The sequence below is a fragment of the Talpa europaea genome (genome assembly GCF_964194135.1).
Source record: "Talpa europaea genome assembly, chromosome: 11".
Taxonomy (NCBI): domain Eukaryota; kingdom Metazoa; phylum Chordata; class Mammalia; order Eulipotyphla; family Talpidae; genus Talpa; species Talpa europaea.
In genome coordinates, this window is record NC_140078.1 from 47,881,403 (window position 1) to 47,904,863 (window position 23,461).

At 41.4% G+C, this 23,461-nt stretch overlaps 1 protein-coding gene across 1 annotated transcript in view; it reads left to right on the forward strand.

The window, feature by feature from the left end:
- Positions 1–23,461, forward strand: part of PKD1L1 (polycystin 1 like 1, transient receptor potential channel interacting) — a gene marked incomplete at both ends in the record, with an annotated part of 154,865 nt that overhangs the window by 124,890 nt on the left and 6,514 nt on the right. Inside the window, 7 exons of the mRNA XM_084247735.1 lie at positions 2,964–3,072; positions 3,805–3,888; positions 4,512–4,678; positions 5,563–5,797; positions 18,048–18,152; positions 18,420–18,560; positions 23,176–23,406. Of these exons, the coding sequence (XP_084103861.1) occupies positions 2,964–3,072; positions 3,805–3,888; positions 4,512–4,678; positions 5,563–5,797; positions 18,048–18,152; positions 18,420–18,560; positions 23,176–23,406 (1,072 nt within the window). The remainder of the gene's footprint in view (positions 1–2,963; positions 3,073–3,804; positions 3,889–4,511; positions 4,679–5,562; positions 5,798–18,047; positions 18,153–18,419; positions 18,561–23,175; positions 23,407–23,461) is intronic.

Sequence of the window (23,461 nt, forward strand, 5' to 3'; positions counted from 1 at the left end):
AAAGTGAGGCATTGGGTTGCTTAAGTCTTAGGTCTTAACATAAGTAAATGTTACTGAATTTTCCAAACCTAAGTCTTATTTATTTGAAGTCTTTCTGAACTCGATAGTCTTAGTGAAATTCTGAGTAAAGTGAAGAAAAACCACCAATAAAACACATATAAAAGAATGAGTTGGGCCTCCCCGGTGGCGCAGCGGTTGAGCGCTGGGTTGCGAAGCTGCCCGCAGCCTCTGCTGCTCCAGTTCGATCCCCGGCCACCTGCGAGGGTCCCACATGGTGTGCAGACCTCTCCTGCTGCCCGCTGCTCCCCTCAGCAGTGTACTTCGTCAATCTGCCTTCTGCTCTCCCCTCTGGCTCTGGTGAATTCTCTCACCCTCCCATGCTTCTGACTACCCAGTGCTTGTATAAATAAATAAATAAATCTTTAAAAAAAAAAAAAGAGTTACTCTATCCAAGTGCTGTCAAAGGGAAACAACTGCTGATTTTATCTTTACATTGTTTGGCCATTAATACTTTCATGGGCCTATTTTCTTTAATTGCACTAATTAGTACAGAGTGGGAATGCTCTTGGCTTGCTGTCCATTGCTGCATTCCTGCCTGATGTGCACTGCATGTGCGCCTTGTCTCTTAGTCACATTCAGATTTCCCTGACTTAGTTTCTTTAACATCATCCCAACAGTGAAAAAGTGTCAGGAAGCAATAACATTTCCCCCAAAAGCTGTGCTTTAAAAGTCTACTTTCTATAATTTTTAAATGCAGACGATGGAGCATATCTGTCTGTAAGTGTGCAGTTGGTCTGTCAGACAGTTCTGCTTCCCAGAGCAGATCTTTAAGTATCTGTTGAAAATCAGCTGTCCTCCCTTACTGCTCTCTTTCCTCCCCCATTTCCACTCTCTCTGCCTTGTTCTTCCATTACCCTCCTCCCTCTGTTAGGTTTGTGAATGCTTGCAGGACTGCGCCTGCCTACTTCTGTCTCCTCATGCATTCTCTGTTCCTTAGTGCCTCTTTTCTCCACCACACTCTCTGGATGCCCCAGCAGCTCTCCAGCTTGCAGTCCATTTGCCCTGCAGCGTGACAAGTTTTCAGAGCTGCAAGAGGGGTTGATGTGCAGTACCTAGTAGAGGGCCAGCATAGATTAATCTATCAAAATGTATGAATCAAGGAAATAGTATGTGTGTGAATGGGTGGGGAGTAATCCATGTAATGAAGCAGAATAGAACTAGCAAAATAGTTAGCTTACCATTCTTTTATTCTCACATGACAAGGATATTTGTAAACACATTTTTAGTATATATAAATTGTTGGTTGAAATTCTACCGTATCATTAACAAAGCATTTCTTTATCTTTCATTTGTTTCCTTTTTACAGTTCTTGCCACAACTATTAGGTTCTAAATTATCTCTAAAATCTGTCCTCGATCAGCAATAGAATGTCAACTGCACACACTTGCCTGTAACACAGTCTTATGGTGTGCTGGGAAATGCCAACCAGTTGACTCTTCAGGATCACAAGCTCTGGTTTATGGCATCTGCTGCCACTTCGTATGGTGTAAATGCTCCCACCAATCTGTTTCATACTATCAACTTGTCACCAACCGGTTGGGGAGGAAAGCTCAGTTAATTCTCATATGAGTTGGTAGAGATGCTCTGGCACCCAGTGCTGATTTTGCTCCCAATTCTGATGTAACAAAACTACGTAATGCCATCACATGAGGAACCCAAATAAAGTGGCAGCCCACTTTTAATTTGGTCTGTATTTGGCTGGTGGGGAAGACAGGACAATTAAAATTTTGTGTACTTGGTTGAGTTTGAGTTTGTCCTCTTCTAACTGCTTTCAATATTGCTTCTCCTGAGAAGTGTTTTATCCTCCCTCTGTCATGGAGAAAGTGCTGGAGGAAATAGCTAACAGACTGTATTTTATCTCATAATATGAAACCACATGTGAGGAAGATTTTCAGATCCAGGTGAGAACTGCTTTGCTTTCTGTGAAGAAATTTAACTTCTTCCTTTTTCCTTTGCTGCAGCTTGGAGCCAAATGTCTGCTCCCAGTGCTGCCATACAAGTGGATTTACTGCAGTTTTGAGCAAGCTAAAAGTGATAAATGTTGTCATTTTGACATGATTTCTGAGCTCTCCTTAAATTAGTTTCTTGTCGGAAAGTGAAACATATTACTAATGAGTGTAATAAATTAGTTAATTGGCAAGAAACAGACTACTTAGTTGACGCCCCACTATGTGCCAGCACTGTGCCTGTTCTGTGCCTTTTTGTCTAAGGCTCATCGTGGGAACTGAGTATGCTGCTGTTCTTTGTTGGGAGTTGGGGGAGCTGGTGAAAGAAAAGTTGCATCCTGGTTGCGTCCTGGCCCCAGAGGCATAGTGCAGAGGAGGAACTGTGCTTCCCTGTGGGTCCTGGCTCCTCCTCTTCTCTACCTCCCAGCTTACTCCATGCCAGCCTCAGCCACATGGCTATCCACACTCTTTTAACCCCCCAGCTCATGCCAATCTATCCTTTGTCTCTCCCATCAGCCCCCGCGCTTTGAACATCTTCCCTCCAGTGGCCATGTCCCATTCTGTCAGTGCCTTCAGGTCCTTGCTGAGATGTCACCTCATACTAAAGTGTCCCAGGGCCACTTGAATTAAATTACCACCTTTCTACCCTCCACTTCCTGTCTATCTCCCTTGCTTAATGTTTATCACTGGTGAAGTATCTGATTTGTTTTTTTGTTATTTGTTTCCCCACAAGAGGGAGGGAGGGTTTGACCTCTGTTTCCCCTCTGCCTCGAAGCATGCTTACCAGTGACTTGTGAATTTGTTCAGTGAATGAGCAAGTGTTTCCAGTACTCTATCCTTCTATCCAAGGCTAAGAAGCAACATGTCATGTTGCACATGGTTTGGACTTGATTCCTGCAGACCATCTGAAATGTATATTACAGGAAAGTAACAATGTGTATCTGTCCTTGTGCTAAGCTCCTCCGGTGGCCTGAGAAGCATGGATGACTGGTGGCACTGGAGCTTGAGCACGCTCCTGGATGGCCTGTACTGGGAAAGCTCTGCAGCCAGTGCTCCGCATGCACAGGTGGGTTTCCACTGCGCCTTAGCATGGTGTCATCATAGAAAACCCACGTGGGGTGAAACTGGCGGGGGCGGGGAGGAGCCCACAGTGTCCTGTTTTGGGGCCAGCACACTCTTGCCCCATCCCTCATTCCCCTCAGCAGTGCTGCCCTCTCCAGACTCCTGTATTTGCTTGAATGGAGCTGGACAGAACCGGATATAGGATGGGAGGACCGAGGGAACTCTGGGGCAGATGAGATGGAAGACTGGCTACCAAATAAATTGCTATGACTTGGGGTCACAGGTGCACCTTGGAACAAAGGAGGAGCAAACAGCTGAGATGGGGGCATTCAGGAAGCAAGGACAAGAAAGCCAGGCTTGTCTATGTCCTAAAGAAAAGTTCTCAGTAAACTTGCATTTTGTACAATACCCCATTTCTTGCCTATCTTTTATTACCTACCTTTTTTTGAATTAATTTAATTTGTCATGCATTCCTCAAATGCTTCACTTCTAATTCCCACTTTGTTGAATTATGAAAACCACACTTGCATCAGCCGTTTTCTAAGGACAAAACTGGGGAAGTAGCAGCTGTTTTTCTAAGGATGTTGGTTAAGTCCTTAGACTGTGTCAAAAGGAAAGTAAAAATCTGAACTCTAATTTGGTGGTTGAACTTATCAGAGCAGCCCATGCTGTGTTAGCACTACTGGATAATGCATTGGGTTTATGATGTCTAGTCACTTAGGTCTCCTCCTTCCAGCCTGGGGCTCTAGGAGGCAAGTGCTACCAACTCGGCACTTTGGTCATTAAACAGCTGAAAGTTCTTCCTGGTAGCTCCTGTGAGGTAAGATGCTCTCTTCTTTTTTGCTACTGAAAATGCATTGAAACAGAAGTCTAGGAGATATATGAGTAGGAAACACAGACCATTTGACTAGAAAGAAAATGACCTGATTATGAAATGAAATAATGCTGAGATTGAGAGAAGTGGAGCCTTGACCTCCCACCCCCTCCTCTCCCAAGCCCTGTCCCAAGCCTCTGCCTGCCCTGGCATTCTGTTGCAAGTTTGCATGAGTCACTCTTTGGCCCTTTAGAGATCTGGCATCCTGTAGTATTAGATACTTAAATATCTCTAAGTCTCTACATGGGAATATTTATATATCTTTGCTTCATAGAAGAGGGTATAAAAAGATGGGTATATTACCTGTGTCACCTGTAAGGGAAACATTTTGATGTCCCAGCCCAGATGGGTGGGTAAACAAGAGCCAGCCCTTCGGTGCTGGATCCCTGATCATCCATCTAGTGCCAGTTAGAGCCCAGGTACTATGAGGGGCGCTTTGAGGGGAAAGGAGCCATGTGTCGGGATAGTGGCTGTGCTCACCTGTGGCCAGGCTCGGAGACCCCAGAGTGCTACACTGACTTAGACACATGCATATGGGTCTCCTTTGATTGGTGTGTTTTTTTCTGCAGCTTCCCAGTCCATTTTCAACATTTACTGAGGACTCGCTTCCTACATGTAGTCTCACAGTTGGAGGCCCTGAAACCTCCTCCTCCAGGGACCCAGAGATCCAAAGAGTGGCCTCGAGTGACCGCAGTGGCTGCAGGGAGACCTGTGAGCTCAGCTTGGGCAGCACAAGGTCAGTGTGATTCAGGTGGTTGATGCCCGTTATGCCCCAGCAGGTGCTTGCTGGATGTGAGCTGGAACACCACTCCAGAGTGTGGAGAGGAATGCCACTCCAGGGTGACAGCAAGGCTTGACACCAATGATGAAAGTAGAATGCAAACTCAGGCCTTCAGTCTTTAAGTGAATGAGAGAGATGAGCTGAACTTGGTACAAGGTCTGGATGTCAAAGTATACAAATAGTGGATATTCGTCACATGTGCTTTGTCCTAAACTGGGTGTTTGCATGGCTTCATTCAGTCCTTACTAAGGAGACTGAAGTTGGTCAACCCCACTTCTCTTTGCCTAGTTCCTCTGGCCTGGAGCATCAGATTCTCAGGCATGAATCAACACCCACATGGCAGCCACAGTTCTTCCTGCTGGCACTGTTCCCATCACACACCTCCACAATAACATCCAGTGGTATCACTGATTTCTGAGGTGACAGGGAACTCAATGGCAGTCACACTGAGCCCATGTGTAATTACAGTATGTCCAGAGCCTCTGTCTACCCTGGTATTTGAGTATGCCTTATATGAATAACAAGAAAAAAAGGAAATAATTTTTTTACCAAATACAGATAGGGAAGGGTAGTTTCTTTTCAAGGATGGAATCCATAGCAAAAAAGAAAAATAAATATTTTAGAGTCCCTGTGGAGAGGTACCTATGGGGATTAATGATCCCCTCTGCCTTTGGGTCTCTTGGCAAGGACAGGGGGACAGTGGACGTTGTAGTGGTCAACAGAGAAGGGCCATGTGAGCAGCTCTGCACCCAGGGGATATGTCAGGTGACCTGGGCAGGGCCTGGCTGGAGGCTCCTTACAAGGCCCTCCTGCCTCTCTGACTTGATCTGCTTTTGCAGACCCACGGTGCATGAGGCCCTGACAAAACTCAGGGCCAGCAGATGGATGAACCGCAGCACCAGGGCTGTGTCACTGCACTTCTCCCTCTATAATCCTCCAACCCGGCTCTTCTCAAGTGTGTCTCTGAGTGCTGAAGTGCTCCCCACAGGGGGGCTCATCCTGTCAACCCTGGTAGAGTCCTTCACCCTCTTCTACAGTGACTCGGCCCTGTGGTACCACCTCCTGCTCCCTGAGGTGAGTTCATTAGCCCCTTGGCCACTTACTGACCACAGTGGCTTCACCAGGCCTGGACATTCTCCACCAGACAGGCCTCTGACCCTGCTCACCTACTCTCCACAGACCCCTGTCATGTCCCGATCAAATGACAAGTCATTTAATAGGTGTGGGTACAAAGTGAGAAGACCACCCGCTCCACACACACACACACACACACACACACACACACACAGTGGGAACCAACACACATATGTGACTAATATAAATGTAGGCCTAGAGAAGTGGGAGTATTGGGACTATATCCAGATCCTTCCTAAGAGTATTAGCTATTGTTACCATGAGGAAATACTCAGGGGGGCTTAAACTCCAGATACTGATTTTCCACGGTTTTGGAGACTGGAAGCCTGAGATCAGTGTGATAGCATGGTCAGGTGTGATGAGGCTGCTCCTCCTGGCTTACACATGTCTCCCTTCTCCCCGTGTCCTTCTAGTGGGAATAGAATGGTCTCTGGTGTCTCTTCTGCTTCTTATATGGGCTCTAATTCCATCATGGGGGCCTCACCCTTAAACTCATTTTACCTTAATTACTTCTCTAGAGACCTCATTTCCAAATATAACTAGCCACACTGTGGGGAGAGGGGTAAAGATCTCAATGTATAAATTTGGATACAAATCTTCAGCACCATGGCTCTTGGTCAGATGGAATAGATTCATGGAAAGCACCAGAAGTCATTCTGAACTTCCAAGAAATTTTTCTGACTTTTACCTGTATTTCCCTTTTCTGCTGTGAAGAACTAAGGTCTGCTGACACTCCAGCTCAAGTGCATTTGCCTTGAATGTGAAAGAGGAATTGTTTTGTGGTTTAGAGTCCAGGAACAGTTGAGTGAATTGGTCCAGGCTGGGGCTGTGATAGAGCCTCAGAGCTATGCCCTGCCCACATGGGCAGGAGATCAGGCACACTCTTCAGGCACCAACTTTAGGGACCAAAACACCAAGTCATGAAGATAAGTAACAAAGGGGAGTCTGGCTAGATGGCAGCAGAGTGAAGATGCTGTTTTTGCTACCTCCAGATGCTCACAATAAAACTGCTGTATAACAAAGTCAAAAAATATCTGAGAAGTTGCAACAGCACACAATAGCAACATCAGTCCAGCTGAAAAGGTCATAAAAAACTTCATATGAACTTTATTTATAGTGATAATGGGGCAGTGAAATCCACAAAAGGGAGGAACTGAGTTGTGCAGAGCCCACTACAGCTATTGACGAGAGTATACCAACACTGGGGCTCCTAAGACCAAAACTGAGTAAGGGGGTGTGCATGCATTTCTAGAGAGTTAAAGAGGTAGAAACACAGAGCACAAGTTACTAGTTTGTGTCTGAAGCTCTTAATACAGAGCAGCTGTAGCCTAAATCAGGTCATAGCACCTGGACTTCCCTAGAGAAAAGCCCACTACTAGAAGTCCACTCAAATGCCTGTCATCCCCCAAAGAGAAACATTTCAACAATCTAGAGCTCCAGCACCTACCAGAGCAGGAGGGTGCATCCCAAGATAAGCCTCTGTGCTGGGGAGGTAAAGACAGTAACTCCCAGACAATAACATACCAGCCGCAACTCATACCCAGTCCTGCATATAATGCTTAAGAATAGTCTAGAATGGAATTGGACAGGAGACCTTAAAAGACACTGAAAATGAGTGGTTGGCATGGATGAGGGGATCACTGTGGATACTTACCACACAACTTTGGCACCCACAGCACAGGGAATTGTAATTCCTGCATTATTGGAAATGATCCTTTGGTGCCTGATACCCTGGTCCTCTTTTTTTTTTTTTTTTAATTAGCTTCATGTGTAAATTCTTATAGCTGTTACCCATCATCAGTTCTACAATTGCTCACCAATTGTCCAACATATGCAAAGACATAGTTGAAGGTCTTATCAAGACACATAGTATTTCTGACAGAGAGGGTGTGGGTGGGGACCTGAAACTAGCCCTCACTCAGTGGAATTGCAGAGCATGATGGAAGGGAAATTCAGGGCAAATAATCTGGCAAATATAAAACAATAACACAAAAAAGACAACAAAAAAATGAGGCAGCTATAATTAGAAACAATATAAATGTTTTTAAAATATAATTGAGGACCTCAATAGCAGACAGATAGAAGCAATGGAGAAAACTAATGAGTTTAAAAACATAGTGTCAGAAATACCAAGAATAGAACAATGATGAGAAAAAATAATTTAAAAGAATGCAAATGGTGCAAGAATCCTATGGGACAGCCAAAGAGAAAACATCTCTATCATGGGGGTGTCAAAAGAGGAAGACGAGGAGAAATTCATAGAAAAAACTTATTTAAATAAATAATTCTTGAAAATTATCTCAATCTGGGAAACAAACGAGATGTTGTGGTCCAAGAGGGCCATAGAGTTCCAAACAAAATAAGAAAAAAATCAAGTCACATTATAATAAGGCTGTTGAGAACCAGTGACAAGGACATAATACTAAAACAATCAAGGAAAAAAAAGGGTTAGAGAAAAAAAAAAGAGTGACCTATAAGGTAATGTTTCAGTAGAAACATTACTATTATGAAGGGACTGTGAGGAGATATTTAAAGAAATTAAAAAAAAAACTTCCAGCCCAGAGTTCTTTACCCAGAAATATTAACATTCAAGACAGATGAGTAAGGAGATTTACTTGGCACAAACTAAAAGAATATATCAACACCAAGCCTCACATGAAAGAAATTGTAAAGGGGTCATTATAAGGCAATGGAACAAAGAATATCAAGGCAACAGATACCTAACCATTTAACATGAAAGAGGAGGAGAAAAGTAACAACAGAACCAGCCTGACACCACACCATCCAGTGGGTAATATCATGTATTAACCTCAAGAGAATCCTCAAATAAACAATAATAGAAGAAATAAATAAGACAAGAGAAATGGAACTTTAGAAAAAGAATAGAAAGCACTCAAAATATAAAAAAGACAAGGCAAAGCAAAACAAAAGTATTACAAAATGGCAATGGGCACTTATATCTCACCAATCACCTTAAAAGTAAATGGTCTGATAACAGGAATCTAGAAAACCTAAATAAGGGACCAGGAAAAAAGAATAACTATAAGAAAGAAAAAAATAAAAATCAACAAACAGCTATGAACCAGAAACACACTTGAGGGGGAGGGGAAGGAGGGATTGGGGTCAAAATCAGGGGGTTGCAATTGTACGGTGAATATACAAAGAAAAAAAAGAAAAAAGAAAAAAAAGTAAATGGTCTGAACTCACTAGTCAAAAGGTGAAGAGGGGCTAAGTGGATTTCAAAACAAAGCCCAACTTTCAGCTGTTTACAGCATGCTCCCCTTATCAACAAAGATAAGCATAAACTTACAGTTAAAAGCAGGAAGGCAGTTACACAAGAAAATGGCAACAACAACAAAATAAAAAACAGTTATATAATTATCTCTTAAAATATATTTCCAATTAATAGGAGTAATAGGAAATAGAGACTGACACTATATTACAATCAAGGACCTAATGAAAGAATAATAACTCTCAAAAATATATATACACCAAATGATGGAGCACTGAGATAAATAAGACAGTAACAGAACTTACTTGAGAAACTTAATACATCATTTACAGCAATGGACGAATCAAGAAGCTAAGACATAATTTAGGTAACGACATCCTTAAGTGAGGAGCTAGGCCAAATAGGCTTAATGGACATTTGCAAAGCACTCCACACAGAAAATTCCATGTACACAATTTTTTTAAATGTACGTGGAACATTTTCAAGCATAGACCATATCTTGGGACACAAGTCAATAAACCCACAAACACTGAAATTATAGCTAGCACTTTCTCAAACAATAATAAAATAAATAATATATATAATATATAAAATAATATATAAAAATGCAAAACTATGTATACATGGAGACTAAACAACATGCTGGTTAATAGCAAATGGATAAATTAAATCAAATTATAAATTAAAAAATAATTACACAAGCCAAAGTGATGAATAATCTAGAAGAATCTATATCTTGCAGCAAAAAACAGTTTAGCAGGGAGGATAATTGCAATTCAGGCCTGTAGTAAAAAGAAAAAAAAAATCCCAAATACTCAATCTACTATCAAACCTAAAGCAACTTGAGGGGCGTCCCTGGTGGCACAGGGTTTAAAGTCTCAGTGCATTCAAGCTATCTCCAGCCTCTGTGGTATGAGTTTGATCCCCAGCCAGTGATCTAACCCATATAAGGCACAACAGACCTCTCCTGCCTTGCTCATCACCCCCACTAGCAGTGTATGTCAGTAGATCCACCTGTTCTGCTCCCCATTCTGTCTCTGGTGAATACTCTCACCCCACACACCTCTGGCCTATACCCCAGTTCTTGTGTGTATAAATAAATTAAAAAATAAATCTTCAAAGCAACTTGAAAGAGAGGAGCAAACAAGACCTATAGCTAGTAGAAGGAAGAAATTGATACAAATAAGAGTGGAAATAAAATAGAGTCCAAAAACTATACAAAAAATCAATGAAACTAGGAATTAGTTCTAGCTAGGGTAACAAAAAAAGAAGAGAGAAAATATTAATAAACAATCACAAATGAAAGGATATATCACCACAGATAGTAGAGAAATGCAAAAAATTAACAGATTACTGTGAACAATTGTATGCCAATTAATTTGACTACCTTTAGAAAATGGCTAGATTACTAGGTCAATATAATCTAAAAAGATTAACCCAGGAAGACACAGATGAATTGAATAAACTGATTATAGCATGGGAATTGAAACAGTAATTTTATAAATTTTCAAAAAAATAAGTACCTCGGACCAGATGACTTTACAAATGAATTTAACCAAATTTTGTAAATTTTATTATATATATATTTTACATCATTCTTCCTTTTTGTATAATGCATGCTTTCTCCTTTCAGGTGTAGTCCCCACAAAATTCCTATCACTAATTCACCCATGCACTATTGCCATAGTCCTTTGTGTAAGAACACATTGCCTCCTCTGTTTTCATCCCTCTTCCTACCCCTCCCCTTCAGAGTGTCTCTGATTAATAGTTGCCTGTTAATTTTATTTTTTGATTTATTATGATTATTTTTTTCCTGGTCCATTATTTGGTTCCCCTACATTCCTCCTATAAGTGAAACCATCCAATATTTTTCTTTTTCCTTCTGGCTTATTTCACTGAGCATAATCCATTCCAGTTCCATCCATGTTGCTGCAAATGGCATGAGTTTATCTTTTTCGACTGCTAAATAATATTCCATTGTGCTTATATACCACATCTTCTTGATCCAGTCATCTATTTTTGGACATTTTGGTTGTTTCCATATCTTACCTATTAAAAATAGTGCTGTAATGAACACAAGGGTGCAGGTGTTCTTTTGAATTAATGTTTTGTGTCCCTTGGGTAGATTCCTAGGAGTAGAATTGCTGGGTGATATGGAAGCCCCATTTTTAGTAGTTTGAGGAAACTTCACACAGCTTTCCATAGTGGTTGGACCAGTTTGCATTCCCACCAGCAGTGCAGGAGCATTCCTTTTTCTCCACATCCTCACCAACATTTGTTGTTTCTTGTTTTTTGACTATGTGTCATTCTCACTGGTGTAAGATGGTATCTCATTGTGGTTTTACTTTGGATTTCTCTAATTACAAGTGGTGTTGAACATTTCTTCATTACCTGTTGGCCATTTGCATTTCCTCTTTGGAGAAGTTTTTTTTTTTTCATGGTTTAGGTTTTTTTTTTTTATTTTATTTTTATATTCCCCATACAATTGCAACCCCCTTATTTTGACCTCAATCCCTCCTTTCCCCAGCCCCCCCCAAGAAGTTTCTTTTTAGTTCTGCCCATTTTTGACTGGGTTGTTTACTTTGTTTTTATTGAGTTTCATCAGCTCTTTGCAGATCTTTGCTCTCAGTCCCCTATTAGTTGTATTGTATCCAAATTTTTTTCCAATTCAGTAAGGTATCTCTTTGTCTTGGTTAGTGTCTCTTTTGCTGTACAGAAGCTTTATAGTTTGATGTAATCCCAGGTGTTTATCTTTTCCTTTGCTTTCTTTGCTTTGGGGGATGTGTCTTTAGAGATGTTACTGAGGTGTATATCATGTAATGTTTTGCCTATATTTTCTTTTATATTTTACAGTTTCAGGTCTTATGTCCAAGACTTTTATCCATTTTGAGTTGTGTTTTGTGCATGGTGTAAGGTAATATTCTAACTTCATTCTTTGCATGTAGCTGTCAAGTTTTCCTAGCACCATTTATTGAACAAAGTGTTCTTGTTCCATTGCATATTCTTTGCATCCTTGTCAAAGATTAGTTGTCCATAAATAGGTGAGTTTATTTCTAGATTTTCTATTGGATTCCATTGGTCTGTCCGTTTTTGTTCCAGTACCATACAGTTTTAATTACTATGGCTTTGAAGTATTGTTTGAAGTCTGGGAGTGTGATACTTGCATTGTTCTTTTTGGTCAGGAGAGCTTTGTCTACTCAAGGTTTTTTGTGGCTCCATATGAATTTAATCAATATTTGTTCTATCTCTTTGAATAATGTCACTGAAATTTTTATTGGAATAGCATTGACTCTGTAAATCACTTTCAGTAGGATGGCCATTTTGATAATGTGAATTCTTCTGATCCATGAGCAGGGCATGTCTTTCCTTTTCTTTGTGTCTACTTCTATTTCTTTTAACAAGGTTTTGTAATTTTCTTTGTATAGGTCCTTCACCTCTTTTGTTTGGTTTATTCCCAATATTTGATTTTTGTTGTTTCATTTATAAAAGAGATGGTTTTCTTGATTTTTTTCTTCTTCGGGTTGATCATTTGCATATAGGAAGGCTACTCATTTTTGTGTGTTGATTTTGTATCCTGCTACTTTACCAAACTGGTTGATTTTTTCTTTTTGATTAGTTTTTCTGTGACGTTTTTAGTGTTCTCTATGTATATTACATTGTCTGCACATAGTGATAGTTTTACTTCTTTTTCCTATTTGGACTCCTTGTATATCTTTCTCTTATCTTACTGCTCTGGCTAGGACTTCCAGTATTACATGAAAAAGGAGTGGTGAATATACACCATGGAATATTACTCAGCATTCAAAAAAGATAAACACATGCAATTTGCAGCAACATGGATGGCGCTGGAAGGGATCATGCTCAGCGAAATAAGCCAGAAAGAAAAAGAAAAATACTGGATGGTCTCACTCATAACAGGAATCTAGAAAACTTAAATAAGGGACCAGGAAAAAGAATAACTATAAGAAAGTAAAAATCAAAATCAACAAACAACTATGAACCAGAGACACTCTGGGAGGTGGGGACTGGGGAGGAGAGGGATTGGGGTCAAAATAAGGGGGTTGCAATTGTATGGGGAATATAAAAATAAAATTTATAATAAAAAATAAAGTATGATAAAACAAGAAAAAAATAAAAAATAAAAAATAAATAAAAAGGAGTGGTGATAGTGGACATCCTTGTGTTGTTCCAGATCTTAAGGGAAAGGCTTTCTGCTTTTCACCATTGAGAATGATATTGGCTATAGGTTTTTCATATATGGCCTTTATTATGTTAAGTTATGTTCCTTCTATCCTGAGAGTTTCAAGGACCTTCATAATAAATGGATATTAAACTTTGTCAAATGCTTCCTCAGCATCTATTGATATAATCATATGACTTTTATTTTTATTTTTGTTGATGTGTTGCATTACATTAATTGATATTTGGATATTGAACCATCCTTGTACCCCTGGAATAAATCCCACTTGGTCATGGTGCATTATCCTTTTGATGCATTGTTGGATTCTGTTGGCTAGGGTTTTATTGAGGATTTTTGCATCAGTGTATTTTACTAATTGTTTTAAAGATTTATTTATTTATTTATTCATACAAGCACTGGGTACAGTCAGAAGGGCAGGAGGGTGAGAGAATTCACCAGAGCCAGAGCGGGGAACAGAACAGGCAGGCTGATGAAATACACTGCTGAGGGGAGCAGCAGGCGTGGCAGGAGAGGTCTGTGAGCCATGTGGGACCCTCACTGGCAGCCGTGGATGGAACCCACACTGCAGAGGCTGCAGGCAGCTTCGCAGCCCAGCACTCAACCACTGCACCACCAGGGGAGGCCCTATTTTACCAAATTCTTAAAGAAGAACTAATACCCAACTTGCTCATGTTTTTAAAAAAAAAAGAAAAAAATGCTCCCTAATTTATTTTAAGATTGTAACTAACACTACTTTAATACAAAAATTATCTTAGCACAAGAAAAGAAAATTGTAAACCAATATCTCTGATGAGCATTGATGGGAAATTTTTCATTAATAAATAAATTTTTCATCAATCAATAAACTAGCAAATCAAATTCAACAGATTATCACAAGATTAATAATCCATGATCAAGTTATCCAGGAGTGCAAGGATGATTAAATATATATAAATCAATTAATGTAATGCAACATATCAACAAAAGTAAAGATGAAAATCATATGACAATATTACTCGATACACAAAAGCCTATATAAGATTGAGCACCTATTTATGATAAAAACTTGAATCAAAATGGAATAGAAGGATCCTACCTCAATATAATAAATGCCACAAATCACAGTCCAGCAGCCAATATATTACTCAATGATAGAAAACTTACAGTTTTCCTCATAAAATCCAGCATAAGACAAGAATATCCATTGTCACCACTTCTGTTTAACTTGGTAATAGAAGTTTTGGCCAGAACTATCATACAAACACAGGAATAAAGAGAATTCATATAGGAAAAGAAGAAGTGACACTATTGCTATCTGCAGACAATGTATTACATATAGAAGATCCTAAAGACTCCATGAAAAAGTTATTAAAAAGCAAATACAGCAGGGCCTCCCCTGGTGGCTCAGTGGTTGAACGCTGGGCTGCGAAGCTGCCCACAGCCTCTGCAGTGCCGCTTCGATCCCCGGCTGCCGGGCAAGGGTCCCACATGGTGCGACAGACCTCTCCTGCCACCCGCTGCTCCCCTCAGCAGTGTACTTCAGTCTGCCTGTTCTGTTCCCCGCTCTGGCTCTGATGAATTCTCTCACCCTCCCATGCTTCTGACTGTACCCAGTGGTTGTATAGATAAATAAATAAATCTTTAAAAAAAAAAGCAAATACAGCAGAGAGGTTATAAAATCTACATACAAAAATCCATAACGTTTTAATATGCAAACAAGTATAATAAATCAAGACACTAATTCCATTTATAATTGCTTCAAAAGAATTAGATGCCTTAGAATCTGCTTAACAAAAGAGGTAAAAAAAAAACCTATACATCAAGAACTACTAAATATTATTGATAGAGACATAAGGAGATGGAAGGACATCCATGCTCTTGGATGAGGATAATCCAAATAACTGTCCCACTAAAAAGGATAGATAAATACAATTTGCATCAAAATTCCAGCAATATTTTTCAAAGGAACTGAACACAAATATTGAAATTTAAATGAACCCAAAAAACAGCCTCAAATTGCAAAAACAATCCTAAGAAATAAAGGAAAGAAATGGAGTTATCATATTTCCTTACTTCAAACTTTCCTTTAAAGAAACAATACTAAAAAACAGTATTGTGTTGGCACAAAAATAGATAGATGGGGGCCTCCCTGGTGGCGCAAGGGTTAAGACGCAACCTATGAAGCAATCCGCAGCCACTGCAGCACCAGTTCGATTCCCAGTCAGCCAGGGAGCAACCCACATGGCACAGCAGACCTCTCCTGACTCGCTGCTGCTCCCCTCAGTAGTGCACTTCGGTCAATCTGCCTATTCTGCTCTCCACTTTGTCTCTGGTGAATCTTCTCATCCCCCATACCTCTGGCCTTTACCCCAAGTCTTGTATGCATAAATAAATAAATCTTTAAAAAAATAGATAGATGGACAGTGGAACACAATCAAAAGCCCAGAAATATATACATGTAATTACAAGCACCTAATCTATGATAAAGTATCCATGACCATAAAATAAGGGCAAGACCGTGTCATTAGTAAATGGTGCTGGGAAAATTTGGAAAGCCATATATTAAACAGTGCAGTTGAATTACTTGATAACACCATACATAAACATAAATTCCAAATGGGTTAAAGATGTAAGATCTGCAATAATAAAATCCATAGAAGAAAACTTTGGTGATATGTTCCATTATATCAACAATAAAGATATTTTTGGTGACTGAACCCTTATGACAAGAGAATTGAAAACTAAATAAACAATTGGGATTACATCAAGTTAAAAAGCTTCTATACATTGATAGAAAATGCAAGATAAATAATAGACACCCTACTGATGGGAGAAAATATTTACACAATATATAACTGATAAGCAATTAATATCCAATATATCAATATATTAAAAACCTCATATCATTCAATGATAAGAAATAAATAATCCTAATTAACAAAGGAGTATCTATTATAAACAGACAATTCACCCAAAAGAATATCCAGAAATCCAAAATATATATGAAAAAAATTTTGTCACTTCTTATAAGAGACATAGAGTTTAAAACTACAATGAGATACCACCTCCCACCCAGGAGAATGGCACATATTAAAAAGACCCCCAACCACAAATGCTGGAGAGGACACAGAGAAAAAGGAAACTGCATGCTGTTGGTAGAAATGTGAACTGGAGCAATGATTATGAAAAGCACCCTGAATTTACCTTAAAAATCAAAAAATAGAAATACCATATACCTCTGTAATCTCACCTTAGTCGTATGTAGGTAGAGTATGAAGTCATCAACAAAAAATCAGTATGCCTAGTGTTCACAGTAGCACTGTTTATAGTAACTAGGACATGTAAGCAGCCTTAACATCCATCAGTCATCTATGGACATTGGATCAAGAAGATGTTATATCCACACCATGGAGTGTTATTTTGCTATTAAGAAAGTGTGAGCTGGGCCTCCCGGTTGGCGCAGCGGTTGAGCGCTGGGTTGCGAAGCTGCCCGCAGCCTCTGCGGCGCCGGTTCGATCCCCGGCTGCTCCCCGGCCACCAGAGGAGGGTCCCACATGGAGTGCAGACCTCTCCTGCCGCCCGCTGCTCCCCTCAGCAGTGCACTTCGGTCCTTCTGCCTGCTCTGCTCCCCGCTCTGGCTCTGGTGAATTCTCTCACCCTCCTGCGCTTCTGACTGTACCCAGTGCTTGTATAAATAAATAAATAAATAAATAAATCTTAAAAAAAAAAAAAGAAAGAAAGGGTGAGCTACAGCCATTTTCAACAAAATGGAGAGGAGGGATGGCAAGCTCAAAGCTCTTGCTAGAGAGTTTCTGTTCCTTATAAATTCATGACTAAAACTGAATTCAGGCTCACAATTGACAAAGAGCCACAGAGTGCTTTGTGATAGAGTGGGTCCTAAGAGCAGGAGACTGGGTGAAAGAAGGGAGCTGGAGGGGTGATTGCAGTAACCTATGATCATTCTTCAAAGTATGACTCACCAAATGCCCTCCCATTTATCTTATCTCAGTCATGAAGCAGTTTTCAGCATTCTTGCTTTTGCCTGGGGGAGGTCATGTTGACACACTGCTGCTTCCCTCTATCTTTGTTTTGAAATAATGTCAGCTGTGCCAGCTCTGCTCCCCAGAGGGAGGAACAAGGCCCCAAAGAGTTTTTATTTTTCATCCTAAAAGTGTTAATTCAAAGGGCCCACAAAGACTCTTTGAGGCTGTCTTGACCTCAAACAGTTTTGGGTCCTACGTTCTATGTATCATCTCCCTCTTGTTCTCAATGAGCAAAGTCCAGAATGACAGGTGACTCATCAATGAGAGGATCATAAACAGAATTTTACCACATTCCTTATATGAGAGCTTTAGAAGATTTCACTTGTGTGAGGAAACTGACTATATTTCATATACCTCACAAATAAATGAAAAAAATCATGCTTTTTTAGTCACACTGAGTAAGGACTCAAAGGGACTGACATGGAACTTAGGAGACCTGCTGGTGTCTATACCACAGTCAGAGTCCTAGGTTTCATTCAGGGTGGGGTCCAGCACAGGTGGGTGTTCTTCCATAATGCCTGGTAGGGGCTGGGTTTCCAAGAGGGCTTGATGTGTGAAGAGCTGCCCGACTACCCCAAAGTATTTTCAAAAGAGCTTCACAACTCTGTGGAACAAAAAATTAACTTGCATCATATCTAATGAAAAGATGATTGGAGGGGGATTTGACCAGGAGTTTAGACCCTAAGAGATATCAGCATATTTGTTCATCTGTTTTGTTGGTATTCCCTCTATCAGCTGATCTTGCTGGTGCTTGGCCTGATTCACTTCAGTTTTCAACTCTTCATCATGATTGATAAGGGCATCCACAAGTATTGGCGAAAACCAAGGAACTGGCTGGAGGTAGACTCTCATGTCATTTTCTTCATGAAAAATAATAACAAAGTTCTTACTGAAAATAAAAATAACTAACTGTAATGGGAGATTGATGATACACTAGTTAATTCCAACCTACTGATGTTTTCTCCATCATGTCAATGCCACAATGGCATGTGAAATCAAGTATATCCTTTTAGTGCTCTAGGTCATTTGCAGATTGCTAGATACTGTGGTTATCAGGGCTATTATCTTGGGAGCCTATATGATGGCCTTCTCTCCCCCACATTGCAGATCTCCATAGTTGGGACCAGCCTCGCCTACTACATTGCCTGGAGCCACCTGGTTAATCTTGCAGGGGAGGTGAAAGACCATTTCCAGAAAGGAGTTTTTCAAGGGTTTATGGACCTTAGTCATATGGCGTCATGGAATCAGGTATGACAGGGTGTTCAGGGCAACAGAAATAGGCACTATGCAATGTGATGTTGCTCAAAGGAAGTGGAATGCATATTCTAGAAGGTTCTAGTTGAAGGATTCATTCCATAGTGAGGGGAATGCGCTGAGTTCATGGATGAGGATGATGTGGTTTACAGGATCTTGGAATGTATTGCAAACTGGGGTCAATGTAATCGGTGTGACACCAAATTCAAGAGCATAGAATTTCTCCAGCGGGCTTACGTGACCCTAAGTGGCATAAGAAATTATGTACTTAAGTGGCATGAAAGGACTCAGTGATTTGCTTAGACACATCCTATGTTTCCTCTCCATTCAGACTATCCTCACAGACAAAGGTGGCATTTTTGTTTAAATAGGTTAAATAAAATATATCATGAATCAAATTTTACCTGTTTGTCTTTACTTTTAAACATTTGGTTGGCCTCCCTGGTGGCGCAGTGGTTGAGCGCTGGGCTGCAAAGCTGCCTGCAGCCTCTACAGTGCAGGTTTGATCCCTGACCGACAGGCAAGGGTCCCACATGGCACGCAGACCTTTCCTGCTGTGCCCGCTGCTCCCCTCAGCAGTGTACTTCGTCAGTCTGCCTGTTCTGCACCGTGCTCTGGCTCTGGTGAATTCTCTCACCCTCCTACACTTCTGACTGTACCTAGTGCTTGTATAAATAAATCTTGAAAAAAAAAATTGGCCACTAGAATATTTTCCAACCACCTCTAGTTTGAATGGTGTTTCTTTTGGGCAATGCTGGTAGAAGCTCGTCCATGTCTGTTTTCCCAGGCTTGGCTGGGTCTGCTCCACAGTGAACCGGACTTGCAACAGGTTGACAGTTCATCTGAGTTTGGATGTCAGAGCCTATTGTTGACCTAACGCCAACTAATGAGGAAACACAGACAAAAAGCCTATTCCTTTGCCATGTTGATTTTAAAACATTCAGCTTTCATTTCTTTCTCTTTGACTTTTAATCTTGGTAAGAATAGATGAGATAAGAAGAATAAAGGACACCTAAAGGTCCTTTTCCAACAAACCCGCTTGTAGGAAGAGAGAGCAAGTGTGGACTAGCATGCTGCATGTGGGAGTACAGGAGGTTGGTGTGAAACTAGTCTGCTATTGCTCCAGTGAGGTGACTTTCGTTTGATCATCTTATTTTTTCTTAGCCTCATACTGCACAAGTATAAAATCAGTTGCTTCTAGTTTTGTGAATAAAGAATACAAAAATATGTGCTTTAAAAATGTTGTTACAGTGGAATACTACTTAGTGATTAAAGCGATAAACTCATATCATTTTAAAAACTTGGATTGAGCTGGAAGATATTATATTAAGCAAATTATGCCAGGAGAAAGATAAATACTGGATGGTGTCACTTCTATGTGGAATATAGGGAAACTAAACAAAGGGTCAAAGACAAACATTAAAACCTACCCTTGAAAGCAGACCACAGATCTAGGCATTCAGAAGGGGGGCGAAGGAGGGAGAGAGTACAGTGGACTTTGGTGGGGGGCTCTGGGTGCTTTGGAGTTGGGAGTGACTTCACCTGAGGGAGGAAATCCTATACTGTCAAAACTAAGAAGGATGTAAAACAATGGCACTTCAAGGGCCTCCCCTGGTTGTGCAGCGGTTGAGCGCTGGGCTGCTGGGAGGCTGCCTGCAGCCTCTGCAGTGCCCGTTCGTTCCTGTGCTACCAGCGAGGGTCCCACAAAAAATAAGGTACTTAAATTTAAAAAAAAAAAGTGCCACTGTTACATATTCTATGCATACTCTGTGAAAAAAAGGAGGGAGGATTCACAGACACTGAATAATCTCCATGTTCCCCTTTCTGGTGACTTACATTTTCAGTAAACTGAGGCTCAGACCAAGGAAATATCAGGCAGGCTCTGTCCTGATCATTATAGAAATAAGAAGGTCAAAGTTCAGACCTGGCCTTTCTGACAGTGTATTCTAATTTGTACTTACTCCTAGTTCTGACTTCATCTTTTCTGCAGACATCTGACAATAATGTTCCTCGGAGGCCCACGGTCTGCAGAACTACATCACCTCCAAAGAATAGCTGTCACTCTTTTTCCTCCTCATGTGATACAGCTATGCACCCCATAGTTGGTATGACACACTGAACCCATTGTCCTTCTGTCTCAGAAGGTGAGATGGCTCCAGGGGATCCTTTCATTCTTCTTGATATTGAAATGTACTTGTCTTCTCGGCATTGAAAAAACATGGACACCCTGCTCCTTCATGAGACACTGCTCATTCTCCAGCATCTTCGCACCAGTGGTAAGTTATCTCCCTGATAAACTGATACAATCACTCTTTCCAGTTAGCCTATTTACAAGGGAAAACAAACTTTCTCCAAGTAAACCATTATCAAGAATTCTAGTCTTCTAACCAATTATTCAGTGTTTTTCCATCACTGAAAGCAGCTGTCTAGTAAGTTCTTAAGTAATGATAATAGCCATGATTGATTAAATACTTGGTCTGTATTATGTGTTTTCATGGATTATTGTTATTATTACTAATATACATTATCACATACTGGCTTTTCTAAGTACGAGGAATGGTGCATGTGACCTCACCTAGTTATCACAAATAAGCTATGGGCAGGATTTTCAGAAGGAGGAGCAAGGGGCTGCAGGAAGTGGCCAGACTTGCCTCAGACCACCTCTGTGCACTGCATCCCATAGGGGCTGCTGCTGGGTCCCTTGTTTCTACCCCTGGCCCTGCATCCAAGGATCACTCTAAAATGCACTGGAACTCCTTTGTACTGTTTACTTTCCAAGAGGAATTGCCTACCATCAGTGGAACTCAGAAGAAAGAAAACACAGACAGGAGAAAGAACACAGGAATGGGCTTGCCAGGGCTCACCTGGAAGTCTGGGTCCTTGAGCAGCTTGACTCCAACCCTGAATAGGCACAAGTCTCAATCCAGAATGCCCTGCTATCTGGTTGGACAGGTGAATACAGATTAGGAGGGTCCAAGTCAAACTTGAGGTCTTCACCAAGTTCCTGGGTGGCCAGTGATTCTGTTCTGGTCCCAGTGGGGAAGGAATTTGCTCAAACCCACAGGCCTGAGAGCTGCCCCATTCCACCCCTGCAGCAGGATTATCATGGTGGCCTGATTGGGAAATTTTGTCTCAGGATTCCAGGCTCATGTAGCACATAGGGACCAAGCTTAGATCCCTAGACCCTGCTGGTCTTAGGCTTGATGACAGGCCAGCAAACTGGGACAGAAACAGCATATCAGAGTGAGAAACCCAAGTGCAGGCCCTAACTATACCTGTCCCAAGCCTACTGTGGCAAACACGGGCCAGTTACCAATCTCCACTCCCAGAAACTCAACAAGTTGTGTGCCTGGGAGGTGCTGGGCTCAGAGATTATATGCATGTGGACTCACCTGGTTGTTAAACTGGCCATTAATACACCACCTAGCAACATGCAAAAATGATTTTTTGTTAAGAAGAGTCCAGAATGTTGATAAACTGTGTCCAAATTGGGTAGTAGAGTTCCAGCTGTTTGGAAATTATGTGTGCAGAGAACAAAGAGAACTTAAGGACTGGAGGGAACCACACAGCTTAAGCTTGGAGATGGTAGACTCAAGGTTGTATTTTCTCTTCTGAATTCCACTGATGGTGATTCCACTTGGGGGGCAAATAATGCTGGGGGAGGGGAAGTGGAGCTGGCAGGATGCAGCACAGGCTGTGCTGCAGCTGGGGCAACCCCTGCAGGGACAGTCTATACATACCGACCCAGGGAGACTGGTGTCTGGCCTACAGGTGAGAAAATGCTTGTTGCCACCTGTGCTTGTCTGGGTAGGGGGAGAGAGTGACATATATACTGGGTCTGTGACACAATCTGGACACTCAGACCAAGTTTCCAGTCGGTTACTACAACCAGGGAACAAACCTCACCTGAAGTAAACATCATTCAAAATTTACCATTTCTGTCATTTCTTAAGTGGTTTTTTTTTATGATTTATTTATTTATTTATACAAGAACCAGGGTACAGGCCAGATGCGCAGGAGGGTGAGAGGATTTACCAGAGACAGAGTGGGGAACAGAACAGGCAGACTGACCAAATACATTGCTGAGGGGAGCAGCGGGCGTGACAGGAGAGGTCTGCCACGCCATGTGGGACCCTCGCCGGGCGGCCAGGATCAAACCAGTGCTACAGAGGCTGAGGACAGCTTCACAGCGATGTGCTCAACCGCCTGTACCACCAGGGGAGGCCCTTAAATGGTTTATTTTACTGAATCCTTGCCAGGTGCTGGAGATGCAAAGATGATGAGAGGGCTGTCCCCTATAGGCGAGCCTGGGCTCCCACATTGGGTAGGAAGAGCTGTGTGGAGGGGGTCTGGGTTTGAAGGCAGAGGTGCCTTCACAGAGGGAGCAGGCAGGATAAAAGGATGGTGAACTTGAGCTCCTGATAAAGAAGAGCAAATGGAGCTGTCATGGGGGCTTCAGGGGATGAGGGACAGGAATATATGCCCAAGGGTCCAAAAACTGCTTCTCTAAGTTTTTTGTTATTTTAAGGCATTACAAAGTCCCCAAGAAGTCATGGGCACCTAAGAACCAGTGCCCATAAGTCAGTGGTCTTGGGTTTTCTCCTTGCAGGTAGTGGGCATCCTGATGCTAGCTTCCCTCTCACACCTACATGGATTTCTGCTCTTCACCTGTGTCCTGCCATCTGGAACCTTCTCGGACTCCTTCCATGGCCTGCTGTTTCATTTTCCAGGAAGAAGTCAAAGTGATACCTTCCATAGCTTTTCCCAGGCTAACCAGCAAACCATGGCTTGGTGCTACTGCATCATCTTTATAGTAATGGCCACTTTGTGGCTTGGAATGGTATGTGGACACATCCCAGATTTTGAAATCAGGGTTTGCAAAGATTTCATATGAT